General features: G+C 47.9%; 1 protein-coding gene across 5 annotated transcripts in view; it reads left to right on the top strand.

Moving 5' to 3' along the window:
• Positions 1–12,848, top strand: part of LOC144163240 (excitatory amino acid transporter 3-like) — a 63,672-nt gene that overhangs the window by 32,195 nt on the left and 18,629 nt on the right. For 3 of the 5 annotated variants that reach the window (XM_077694110.1, XM_077694107.1, XM_077694111.1), the window contains 4 exons: positions 3,656–3,991; positions 4,815–4,857; positions 6,039–6,277; positions 10,516–10,750. In XM_077694110.1, coding sequence (XP_077550236.1) covers positions 3,656–3,991; positions 4,815–4,857; positions 6,039–6,277; positions 10,516–10,750 — 853 coding nt within the window. Of the gene's footprint in view, positions 1–3,655; positions 3,992–4,814; positions 4,858–5,006; positions 5,035–6,038; positions 6,278–10,515; positions 10,751–12,848 lie in introns of all 5 variants that reach the window. The other 2 variants (XM_077694108.1, XM_077694109.1) reach the window with 2 other exon arrangements.

Below are 12,848 nucleotides of genomic sequence, written 5' to 3'. Positions count from 1 at the left end.
TAAAATTGAAAACGCCTTTGTGTCGAGATTTCGCCGCACGTTAAAGGTCCCTTGGTGTTCAAAATTAATCCGGAGCGCTCAATTACGGCGTATTTGAAAAGCCCAGGCCCAGCATGGGCGCGCAAAACCACACCATCAATCAAACCAAGGCTTCCCCTTTACCTACACGTTCAAAACCCCTGACGTGTTAGCCATATAAAAGGCTCCCCCGTAAAGCTAATCTTCCGGGCTACACGTCGTTTTCACCTCCTGGCAATCAAAAGTCAAACACAGTAACTCTAGTTCAGAGGGATTTACCGCTATTTAGCATCAACTCGAAATGACGGATCTGGACGGCCTCCTCATTGAGCTAGTCCCAACTAAGAGAGACCTACCCGCCTTGTGTGTGCTGAACGTGTAGGTGGTCCCAGGAGCTTCCATCCTCCGATTACACGAGGTCGCGGGTTCGATTCCCGGCCGCGGCGGCCGCTTTTCTGATGGAGGCGAAAAGCAAAAACGCCCGTGTGTACGAGATTTCGGCGCACGTTAAAGATCCCCAGGTGGTCAAAATTAATCCGGAGCCCTCCACTACGGCGCGCCTCATCGCCTGCGTTGCGTCGGCGCGTTAAACCCTACAATCACTCAATCAACCATCCTCCGATTATAGCTGTAATTAATGAAACGTTACTTCAATGCCCACCACATGACCTGTGGTTAGAACGCCCGTGTGTACGAGATTTCGGCGCACGTTAAAGATCCCCAGGTGGTCAAAATTCATCCGGATAACTCCACTACGGCGCGCCTCATCGCCTGCGTTGCGTCGGCGCATTAAACCCTACAATCAACCAACAAACATAGCACGAAAAAAAGAACGCACCTCTGGAATCACGTCAAATCTGCCACTTAACGCCCTACACAGACCCAGCCACACCGAATCGAATAGAAAATAGTGTAGGCAGAGACACCTGTCGAGATCTAACATACGGAAGAAACCTAGTGTAATTTAAATGGGCTAACACCCTAGCAAACCTTGGCAGCGATCATTTTATTATGTCGATTGACGTTAGGCAAAACTAACCCAAATGCAAACAAAAGATAACCACTAAAATAGCCAAGTGGGACTTGTTTCGGGCCTTGAACAGACCACCCCTGACAAAATCGAACGACTGGACGAATGGATATTAGGACTCCAGCAGGAAGCAGAGTTAACCACTGCTTACGTACAAACTGGAGAGGACAATACCTTAGCAGACAACCACCCTCTACGGAGGCACATAAAAGTCTCGAAGAGCAGCGGTGTAAGCAAAGGCATAATCGCAAACTTAATCTCGAAATAGCCACCGTCGCTAAAGCTAGAACCACTAGATAAGCTACGCTTCTGAGTAGCGACGCTGACACACGCTATATATATTTCTAGGAACCATACACACGCGGACGAGTTGTAGCGGCCATTTTGTGCCTGTCGCCAGAGTGGCCAGCTTTATGCGCCCAATTGTCGCCGACCTTGACTGGCGGCATTTTTCCGGGCCCTGCTTGCAGCCATGACAGCTGTGATAATTTTTAGAGATAGCGCGACTGCGCCACCACCCTGCTCTCCGAAAATGAGGAATGATCGAAGTACGCTCGCATGCGGCAACACAGCGGCACCAAAACGTCTGCGCCCATGGGTGTACAGGCTTAAACAAATGTAATGTGGCGCGGTTGGGCCAACGGTCGCTGCCGGCGGCATAAAACAGTGAGAGAAAAGAGTGCCGATACTCTGAAAGCCTATCTAGTGGCTTTCAGAGTGGCTTTCAGAGTCTAAAGCCATTGAAGACTAGGCCCAAAAATCTCGCTAACAACAACGGGTCAATTGTGTGAGCAAATGAATGGAAAGCTCGGTTTAAAACACTCTTGGCATCTCCTAAGATATATTTTGGACTCTAATAACTGCAGATCGGCACAAAGAAAGGGCGTCCTCAGAATTATGCATGAAAATTTCCTTTCAGATGGTGTCTTCCTTCTAAAAGTTAGGCAGATATCTCACACAACTCCACGAACAGCACTCGGTAGCTACACGGGCGTCTCATACAACTCCACAAACAGCACTCCGTAACTATACGGGTGACTCCGATCCAGACGGATGAATCAATCAATCACAGAATCTGAAGTACGAGGTGCTCTCTAGAAACTCTGAACCTCATCTGCTGCAGCAGGAAGAGATGGTATTACTGTTAAAACTCCCAGAAATATGGATGTCAGTTTCGTAATAACGCTCACGAAATATATAGACAAGTGCTTGCACTTTGGCAACATTCTTGAATCCTGGAAGCACACCAAGGTCGTTGTTATCCCAAAACCAGGAAAAAAATTAGTTTGAGAAAATTTAAGGCCGATATCCCCCACTCCATGGGTTGTAAATTTAATGGAAGATGTCATGCGGGCCTGGCTTCAAGCCAGATTGGAATTTAGAAGACGGAAGTTTCGTTTTGCGTTTCTGGCAGGGTGGAATTACCGCTAAATAAGCCAATCAATAAATCAACATGAAACCTGGGCTACATGGTTTGCTAGCGCGCTCTTGACTAAACCACCCAACGAGGACGAGACAAGACGACGACGACAAACGTTTGTCGCCGTTTATTCTTGTCCCGGGCACATCGCGCTGTTTAAGTCAAGAAGAGCCACTCAACGCTTTCGCGTTAACCCTTTGATGCCGAAAACTTTAATTTTTTGCTTAAAATTGTGAACAGTTTTAAGGTTTAAACAAACTTCCAACATCACAAATATGAAGTCAGAAAAAATTTGGTTCATTAGAACGGACACACTGACCTACTGGGCACTGGCAAACACCGGCTCGCGTTGCCCATTGATCAGTTGAACAAGACAGTTACCTTGATCAGCATTACCGATGGCTCAAGTGAAGACAATAACACAAAGTTTGTATTTCTATCATTTGTATTAACAATGAAATTGCACACTTTCGCTCACGTGTCACCTGCCCATTGACACCCCTGGCTGGGTGCGAGTTGATGCGGATAAACAAGAGCTTTTTTTAGCACACGGAAGTACGTGCTGCCCTGTCTATTTTTAATTTTTTATGGTCCGGGAACCTTTGTCTGTCAACAGATGGTGTTAAATAGCGAAAAAAAACCTCACAAAGTGCGAGATAAAAAATATTGTTTGGGTTGTTGCTCCTGAGCACCATTGGGCATCAAATGGTAAAACTGTGGTTGATTCCTCTGTCACAGGAATCGGTAAAACACGAAATTGAAATGTGAATATGCAGCGAAGTCTGCAGCTGATCATGACTTGCTTGTCGGCGGCTGTCTTGTGGGTGTGCTTGGCGAGCGACGTCCTGCTGGCGGGCCGCTTCGGCAAAGGTGTACTGGCGCCGTGACGGATATAATGTCAGTGAAATCTTGGTGTATCCCGGCATAAAACACTTTTCTGTCAAAATATAAAAGCCTTAAACGAACAGCCCTGAGTATAACCAATTCTTTAGTGCTAAAGGTTGCTTCCCCGCAAGAAGACCCTGTGTGCAGGGGTTCACCCTTTACAGGCCGCTTGCTTCCTTGTACTGGCGTCACTTCTGTGACGGATATGACGTCAGTCAATTGTTGGTTGTATCCCGAAATAAGACACTTTCGTGTTAAAAATCACTTTTATCGATCTAGTCACCCGCAACGTCGTTTGGCAGTCTCGTTTTCCTTCCCGGCTGCCCCTCGCAGGTCATGTACCTGGCTTTCCCGGGCGAGCTTCTGAAGCGAATGCTCCGCGAGACGGTACTACCGCTCGGCGTGTCCAGCGTGGTCGCCGCCATGGGCTCGATGGAGCTCTCGCTGTCGCTTCGAGTGCTGCGCCGGGCGCTGGTGTACGCGCTGCTCGCGAAGCTCTCGGCGCTGGTGAGCGCCCTGTTGGTCGCGCTTACGGTGCAGCCAGGCCGCACCACCGTACCCGAGCCCATCCCGCCGAGGGCGCGGCTCTACGAGCCACTGAACAACGGCACGGCCGACATGATTTACGACGTCATCAGGTGACGCACCGCTGAGACGTTTGTTCGCGGAACGGCACCGTGGAAATCGTTCTGGAGCATGGTGTGCTTGCTGCGGCGCTGGGTAAAAAGAAAGATGCGATGTTCCCGAAAGTGCAGACTAAACCTCTTTCATTCGGCCAACGCCCTCAATCTTCAGGCAACGCAAAACGTCTCACTGGCCAGAGGTCGGTCCTGGCGACAGGGAAGGCTGATCGTTCGGGGGGAGAGCGAAGGGGCAGGACTCACTTCTAACAGCGGGTTAAGGTTGGTGAACAAACGTTCGTTATAGAGCAAATGGGTAAGAGGAGGGGACGTTCTGCTTCCTATGTCCAGGATACATTCATTGACTAGGTGGGAAGTGTCTTGTGGGGTAATACATTTTTGACAGATACGGGGGGGGGGGGGGGGGAGTTTAAGTGTAGGCGCAGTCTCGGGAGTCGTACGTGTACGGTTATTATAGGTACTTGTTTGTAGGCGGGTGAGTGTGTGTGCGCGCGCGTGTGCATGTGCCTGTGCGTGTGCGTGTGTGCGTGCGTGTGCCTGTGCGTGTGCGTGTGTGCACGTGCGCGTATGCATGTGCGTGTGTGTCTGCGCGTGTGCGTGTGTGCGTGTGCGGTCGCGTGCGTTTGTGTGTAAGAGAGAGAGAGGCAGAGAGAGGGAGACACATGGTAACACCTAAAGTTTGCCTATCACTTTCGTAAAACAACAAAAAAGGGGGCTTTGTCCGTTTACTTCCGGTACTGTCTTCTTATATTAGACGACATAATTAAGAAAACCAGAAATAAGTAGTCGGTGCTTCTGCATTTCTGATCCATCTAAACAGGGGCATATTTCCGGAAAACATCGTGGAGGCTTCTATGCACACGGTAAGATTTTTTTTTTTGCCAATTACTATAGTATACACGCTGAGAACGCTTATACGGCCGCTAAGATTACATGATCGTAATGACGCGTGATTAAAATATGTCTGATAGCTGAGCTGCCAGATAACCTCTCCCTGGTAACTTTGTTTCAGGATGCAATCACCGCAATGTCGTTTCCCAGTAAGTTGGAAGACGCTTGTCAATATTGTATTCATGTGTAGCATTCTTTGCCAAGTACTCCCACTTGGTGGAACATGCAGTCGTCCGCAGACAGCTTTACTTCCACGTCAACAACGTTTGTTAAATCATTTTTAATTGTACGATTAATCCTGGATGTAACGAACCTATATGTAACGAATACCCGGATTTAACGAAGTTTTAAATTCCCCATTGGCAGCCCTATTGAAACCCATGTATTTGCGACCTCTATGTAAAGAAGGCGCTGCGATGATTAACCTTGTTGTAACGAGTTTGCTTCTCAGATAAGCCGTTGTTTTTTGGCACTTTTCATGGAAAATTGGCTGGAGAAATTCACTAACTTAATGAACTCCGCCCTTGTGAGGGCAGTGTTGGTTAATACGCTAGGTCTGCCTGTCCTCGAGTAGTCGCGCGCGTCTCCATTGCGACCTGTGGTGTCGGCTTGTCGATGATAAGTTCTGCTGCCAGGAAACAAACAGTTTTGTCTTTTCAAAACAAGCTCGCATGCCGTCTCCGCCGGCGAGAACGAAGGACGTCGCCGCCCGGTACATTATCCCAACTAGCACCCTTTCAACCATTTTGAGGGGGGCAAAAAGCATCAAGTTCGCCAAAAGGCACCTTTTCAGCATGTCCTTGGAACGAGTTAAATTAGGCACCGAAAAGTGTCAAAACGCAAAAGCGATACATAAACTACGCCTGTTCGTACGGTGGTGAGTGCGCTGGCTTTTTTTTGGACTACCCAGTACATAGTGACTAAGTTCGTGTGAAAGCAGCAGGCGCAAATCACGCAGTTTTCCGCTGTGAAATATATCATTTAAGGGTGAGTTCACAATCACCTATGTATAGCATATTGGTTTCGTTTCTGCTCCATTCACCCATGCCTTAACTCAAAACCTGCATGTAACGAAAAATTGGGAATTTCTGTCAACTTCGTCATGTCCAGGTTCTCCTGCATTGTTGCAATAAATGTTAATGTGCGTACGCAGACACGACGGGCGTGCACGGCGAGGGCCCCTCGCGCATCGTGAACGACAGCGCGGGCATCCTGCTGTTCTGCGCGCTCCTGGGCGCCGTGCTGTCGGGCAACGAGGGCGGCGTGCTGCTGGGCTTCTTCATCGGCCTGAGCAACGCCATGATGCTCATCGCGCACCTCGTGCTCATCTACTCGCCCTTCGGCGTCTTCTTCCTCACCGTCGCCTACATCGTCGACATCGAAGACTTGTCGGTAGGCTCCAGTGCGCATGCGCGTTATTCTGCGCCCTGCGGCGATGGGTCGCAATGAACCGTCCAACGCCGAACTGCTGGTTTATTTATCTATTTCGAAATACTGCAGGCCAGAATGGCCCTGGCAGGAGGGGCAACAACAACAACAACAACAACAACAACAACAACAACAACAACAATGACGACGACGACGACGACAACAAAACACAACACTATCTGGAAAACAACATAAGGCAAAACAGCACACGCACAGTATTAATCACAAAGCCGAGCAGAATGCTTACGTCAATCATACCAGCACACTGATATGAAACAAGATATCATCACTGTATTACGTCAATACCATCGTTTCAACAAGAAAAGTGCTGCTCCGATTCTCTGGCGAAATTGATTTGATTAATTTGATTAATTGTAGGGTTGAACGCGCCGACGCAACGCAGGCGATGAGGCGCGCCGTAGTGGAGGACTCGGGAATAATTTTGACCACCTGGGGATCTTTAACGTGCGCCGAAATCTCGTACACACGGGCGTTTTTGCTTTTCGCCTCCATCAAAAAGGCTGCTCTGGCAAAATTGACAGCTGCTAGAATTGATGCAGGAAGTAAATTCCAGTGTCCTATGGTACGCAGAAAGAAGCTATCTTTAAATGAACTAGACCTTGCGAAAATAGGCTCTAAAGCATGCTGTCGTGGGTGACGCGTTCTTATCGTGGTTACTGGCTTGAGAAATGTAGGTATAGCCAATGAAACTTTTTCAGTCAATATATTGTGAAGAAGCAATACACGGTTTAGTTTCCTTGTTGTTTCTAGGGTGGGGATATTATTGTCGGTCATAAGCTGCGCGGGGGAGTCTTGTCGTCTATATTTGGCATAAATGAAACGAACGCATTTTCATTGGAGCGTCTCAAGTTGGTTGACATCTTTTTTTTAGTTTGCGGGTCCCGCACAACAGACGCATATTCAAGTTTTGACCTGATGAAAGTCTGATAGGCTAAGAGCTTAACATTAATCGGAGCATGCTAAGTGATACCACCTTTTGAAGCGAAAGCTTTCTATGTGGGGCCGATGGCGTCCGGTCAAAAAACTAATGCATGACCCCGTAGACCGGTTTGTAGACCGAAAAGCTCTGATGAGATCTCTAGACACACGGCGCGTGCTTGAAAAGGTGCTTCTATTGTGTGAAAACGGTTACTTGAAAAACGCGAAGGAGCAGTTCTAGATAGGACAATACACGCATAGATCATGAAGAAGAAGTGCAGTAGTATACCTTCTCCGCATAAACCACGTATCGGCGTATATTGAGATCGTTCCAAGGTGCATCTATTAGTGCGCGAAAAATCGTCGCGTTGGTTCGTTCTCCGCTCGCGATTCGGGTTCTTGAAGGTTTGACGGTCGAGTGGACGCACTTTCGGCGAATTTAGGACGCACTTTTAACGAAGGTTTTGACGCACTTTTGATGCGAGAAAGCATTTGCGCTTCTGTCGACTTTGTTTAGCCCGTCATATATATGACCACGCACTGATCATCCCTACAAGGTTAAAAGTTCCGCATTGCAATACAAATCTATTTTTGTGATTCCTTCATCCCGAAAACATCGAAACAATGGAACCACCTGCCAACCTCAAACGCCACAATCACCGATGCGCACGCATTTCGAACGGCCGCCGAACGCTACTTTCGTTCCCAATTAAACAGTTTTTTTCCCTTCTTATTATTTACACACGTGCATTGTATATTTATCGAACATGCATTCGGTCGTCCTATCTTTTATGCTGATTTCTTTTTGGTAGGTGGGTTTAGTGTGTTCGTATGTTCGTTTTGTATTTTCTTCTGCTTGTATTTTGGTCTTCTACGCTGATTTTATTGGGTAGGTGGTTTTCAATTGCACTGTATTAGTTCATATGCTCGCTTTGTATTTAATTCATTGTTTGAGCCTGTATATTGCTATTAGCTTTGTATAATTTCTGGAAACGTTATTATTTTCTATGTGTAAACGGCATTTCTAGTGTAACTTGACTAATATCCCCGTGTACAATTGTTTTGTACTATACTGGCAAACTTAACCACTCCCTTCTGTAACGCTCTCCTGGCATCGAAGGTTTTGAAATAAATAAATTAATTATTAAATAAAAGGTAAATATCTTTTTAAAGAAAGATACAGCAAGCCATCGCTGTGACGAAATCGCTTTATTAGAAGTGTTTCAGCATGCAGTGCATTCAGTGCAAAGCATCACTGCTTTTAATGAAGAATCGCTCATAACAAAGCAAGTTTTTTATCGCAAGAAATTTCTTTATAACGAGGTTTGGGGTATTTAGAAGGAGTCTCGTTTATTTTGGAACTCATGCGACAAAAGTCATGTTGCCAGTGAAGCTGTTTGTTCAGACGTATATCTTCGCGCATGCGCACTTCAACTGTTTTCTAAGCCCCTGGCGCTAGGAGAAGGAATAAGAGAAGGCAAACTGGGTGTGCAGATGGGCTGGGTTTAGATGGGGATTTAGGCGCTGTCTTCGCGTTCTTCATAGCCGCTGCTGCTGTTGGTGACCCCATTGACTTGGTTAGAAGGCCGATTGGTTAGGGAGCCGCAATAAGCGGTTCTTTACGTACGCGTTACCAGGAACGCTGTATCGGTATTTGTCAAAGTAATTTACATCAAAAGAGTCCAAGAAGGGGAAAGCTTTTCTTCGGCTTCTACAGCAAATTGTTTTGAGGAAGTATCCGTCGAACACCGATGTTCTAGGCACAGCTGTTTTCGTTCCTAGATCACCCGCATACACTTATTACCTATTAAGCATTGCTGCTTTTTATACACAGTTACTTAATCTCGGTATATCCAGTTCTTTCAGAACAGTAAATGTCCAGTCTTCATTGTTCAACTCGTGAAGTAAACGGGCTTTTAGTGCATACGGAAACAAGAGCAGGAGGTACCAGGAATGACGTCCGCGTGACGCGGCGTTGCTTGGTGCTGCAAGATTGTTGCTGGGGTTCCTTGTGAGGAAAATGCTCAGAAGGCCTTGTTTGGAGAAGGCCAGCAGAACAATGCCAACGGGGCGGGGAGCGAGTGTCGGAAGAGGAAACTGTTACCTGCTTCTTCATATTCGGTTCCACATTCGCCTTGTGGCAACGCCGCAATAAAAAAAATTCACGCACCTCGACAAAGTGAATCATGAAGAGTGGATGAAGCACTGGGGATCGTTCTTACCGTAAATCCCCCGTGGCATTTCCTACTCGCGCATGTAAACGAGTGGCAACGCGTGTGTACAGCATATACAATTCCAATCCAATCCGATGCAATTCAATTCAATTTAATCCAATCTAATCCAAATCCAATCCAATGCAATCTCATCGCGCATGCGCAAAGTGAATCTTGAAGAGCGGGTGAAGCACTGGGGATCATTCTTACCGCAAATCCCCCGTGGCATTTCCTACTCGCGCATGTAAACGAGTGGCAACGCGTGTGTACAGCATATACAATTCCAATCCAATCCAATCCGATGCAGTTCATTTTAATCCAATCTAATCCAAATACAATCCAATGCAATCTCATCGCGCATGCGCAACACTGTGTACACGGAAGCCAAGCCCCGGACAAAGCGAGGTCCTAAGGTGCTTGGCCCCTAAAAATGGCTACGGCTTAACTCAGCTAACCCTGGTATGCAAAGCGAAAGCTTGGCTTAGCCTTGTTATGTATTGGTTTCACTTGGTTCACCGTTGATTTAGATTTGATTATTATACTGTTTGTCCAAGGCCTGCCTTTTTCTGCGGTTGTAGTCCCGCTTCCGCCGTTTTCCCAGCCGAATGTCTCCCCAGGCGATATGTGTGCGTGGGTCAGACACCGCTTTCCCACTACGGCTCAAAGCCCCCATCTCCCGCGCAGCGCTCAAAGAAGACGGCCCAGACGCCTGGCCTCTCTCTCATTCATGATTAAGTTCGCATGCACGTAGCGAGCGAAGCAGCTGCAGAGAGCGCATGCGCCAAGCCGGAAGCGGCGATCGCTTCTGTCGGCGGAGCTTGGCCTGGCGAGTCACGTGATCCGTTGCCAAGGGCACGGCGCAGCTGCGGACAAATGAAGGTCAAATGTACCCCGATGGCGAAACCGGTCGAGGAGATCAGTGAAGCTTCGATTTAAAATGTTGACACGCTACGAACGCACGCCTAAAAGAAAAGGCGCGAAAGGTTTTGTTGCAGATATCCGCAGGAGTTAAAGTAAAACCGTTCGTTGATTTTGTTGTTGGCGTTGCAGAGGCTTCTGTCGCACATGGGCCGCTACCTGTTCACCGTCATGGCGGGACTAGCGCTGCACGCGGTGATCATTCTGCCGCTGCTATTCGTGGCGGCCACCAGGCGGAGCTACCGGGCGCTGCTGTCGAACGTGGCGCTGCCGCTCGTGGTGGCGTTCAGCACCACCTCGGGCATGGCAACCGTGCCGGCAACAATCGCCGTGCTTGAAGAGCGCCTACGCCTCGAACCACGAATAGGTGCGCGGAAGCAACGGTGCTGAGGAACAGCGCTCCGGCGCATGCGCTGGAGGCAATTTTAAAGAGTCTTTCTTCGGCTACTTACGCGCGAAAGCTTTGGTCTGTCTGTCTGTCTGTCTGTCTGTCTGTCTGTCTGTCTGTCTGTCTGTCTGTCTGTCTTTCAGAAAAACTGTGGTTGATTCCTCTGTCATAGGAATCGGTAAATTGCGAAAGTGAAACGTGCAGCGAAATCTGCGGCTGAGCATTATTCGCGGGTCGGCGGCTGTCTTGTGGGTGTGCTTGACGAGCGACACCCTGCCGGCACGTCGCTTCAGCAAAGGCGTACGGCGTCATTTCCGTGACGGATATGACGTCGGTCAAATCTTCGTCTATGCCTGCATAAAACACTTTTGGGTTAAAATATGAAACCCGAAAACAGACAACCCTAAGTATAACGTACTCTTTAGTACTGTAGGCTGCTTCCCCGCAAGAAGACCCTGTGTGCAGGGGTGCACCCTTTACAGGCCGCTTGCTTCGTTGTACTGGCGTCATTTCCGTGACGGATATGAAGTCATTGAAATCTTTGTGTATCCGGGAATAAAACACTCCCGTATTAAAAAGTATATTTGTCAATACACACAAAACCTTGCATACAAATACAGGACACGGAATATTCATGTGCAATGCTTCAAGTATATAAAGACTCTGACCGTGGTCAGCACAATCACGTGAAATGTGTACAGCAGAGAAAATGCCATTGTATAAATATACAACACATATATAGCTATAAACAAACAGAATTTGAATATATGTTAAAAATCCGAATCAGCCACGCCACACTGGTTTGAAAGTTAGGGCTACTCTCTCTTCGTGCACAGAAGCAAGAGATCATGACCACTGTCAGCGGAACTCCTCCTCTCTAAGGAAAAAAAAGCGCCTTCGACAGGCGAGACAGAACTTCCCATCGCGTGCGCCTTAGATTAGGCCACACAGTCCGACTACTCTGGCCACTCGCGACGGCTCTTCCTCGATTCTGTCATACGGTCTTATGTTACAGGCATTCTGAACCGGGAAGTGAATATAGGCAAAACTTTTCGAGTGAAAATTGTTTAGCCAAAAGAAAACTTTGGTAATATTTGAGTAAAAATATCTATACATAACTGATATTTTGCAGTGCCTTTCTCATTTAAAATAGACGTGTGCTTGATATTTGCGACAGCAAATGAAAACATACGCGTTGTAAACAATGTCTTGAGTCTTGGTCCAAAAACATGAATGCATTAGCGCCCAACCCAATGCCACATGGCCGCGTTCTAATGATAACGAAAGCGGCTAACAGTTGACGCGCGAGAACCTGAACGCGCGAAGAGTGAAGTGACGTGAGCGAACCTACACCATGTTTATAGTTAGAGGATTTGACTGATTGATTGATTGTAGGGTATACCGCGCCGGCGCAACGCAGGTGATGAGGCGCGCCGTAGTGCAGGGCTCCGGATTAACTGTGGCCACCCGGGGATCTTTAACGTGCGCGGAAATCTCGTAATCACGGGTGTTTTTGCTTTTCGCCTGCATCAGAAAAGCGGCCGCCGCGGCCGGGAATCGAACCCGCGACCTCGTGCTCAGCAGCACAATTATAGTTAGAGGAGCGAGATTGGAACAGAAGGGTGTGACAAGTCGGCGGGGAAAAGAAGAGTGGCGTTTCGGTGGCATTGTGTGAGATGGAAAAGAGATTCTAGGCCTGCACCAGTGACATTGTCGGCCATTTATTTTTCCCGTAAAGTACAAGTTGTATTCACTGGCGTGGCACGAATTCTGGCAACCATGCGCGTCGCCACCATGCGTTTTCCCGAGCGTCTATGTTGCCAAGGCGACGCCGCACTGGTTACGTCGGGCTCCACGAGATGGCAGCACTTGCCCATACTGGCGCTCGAAAAAGCACAGCACATGGCTACAGAGGGCTGTCCGATGTTCTAAACCATTCCCCACCAAACGCGAACTAATACCTCGACGCCAAATACTGTTACGCGCAGCACCATACGGTGTACTTATTTATTTTATTTCGTACATACCGCGGCCCACACTAGGTCCAAGTTGGAAGGGCATATGGTAGATATACAAG

The sequence above is a fragment of the Haemaphysalis longicornis genome, unplaced genomic scaffold (assembly GCF_048455015.1).
Source record: "Haemaphysalis longicornis isolate Haplotype H1 unplaced genomic scaffold, Haemaphysalis longicornis Haplotype H1 scaffold_12, whole genome shotgun sequence".
Lineage (NCBI taxonomy): Eukaryota > Metazoa > Arthropoda > Arachnida > Ixodida > Ixodidae > Haemaphysalis > Haemaphysalis longicornis.
Note: the sequence above shows the minus strand (reverse complement) of the source record. Positions and strands in the feature narration are given on the sequence as shown.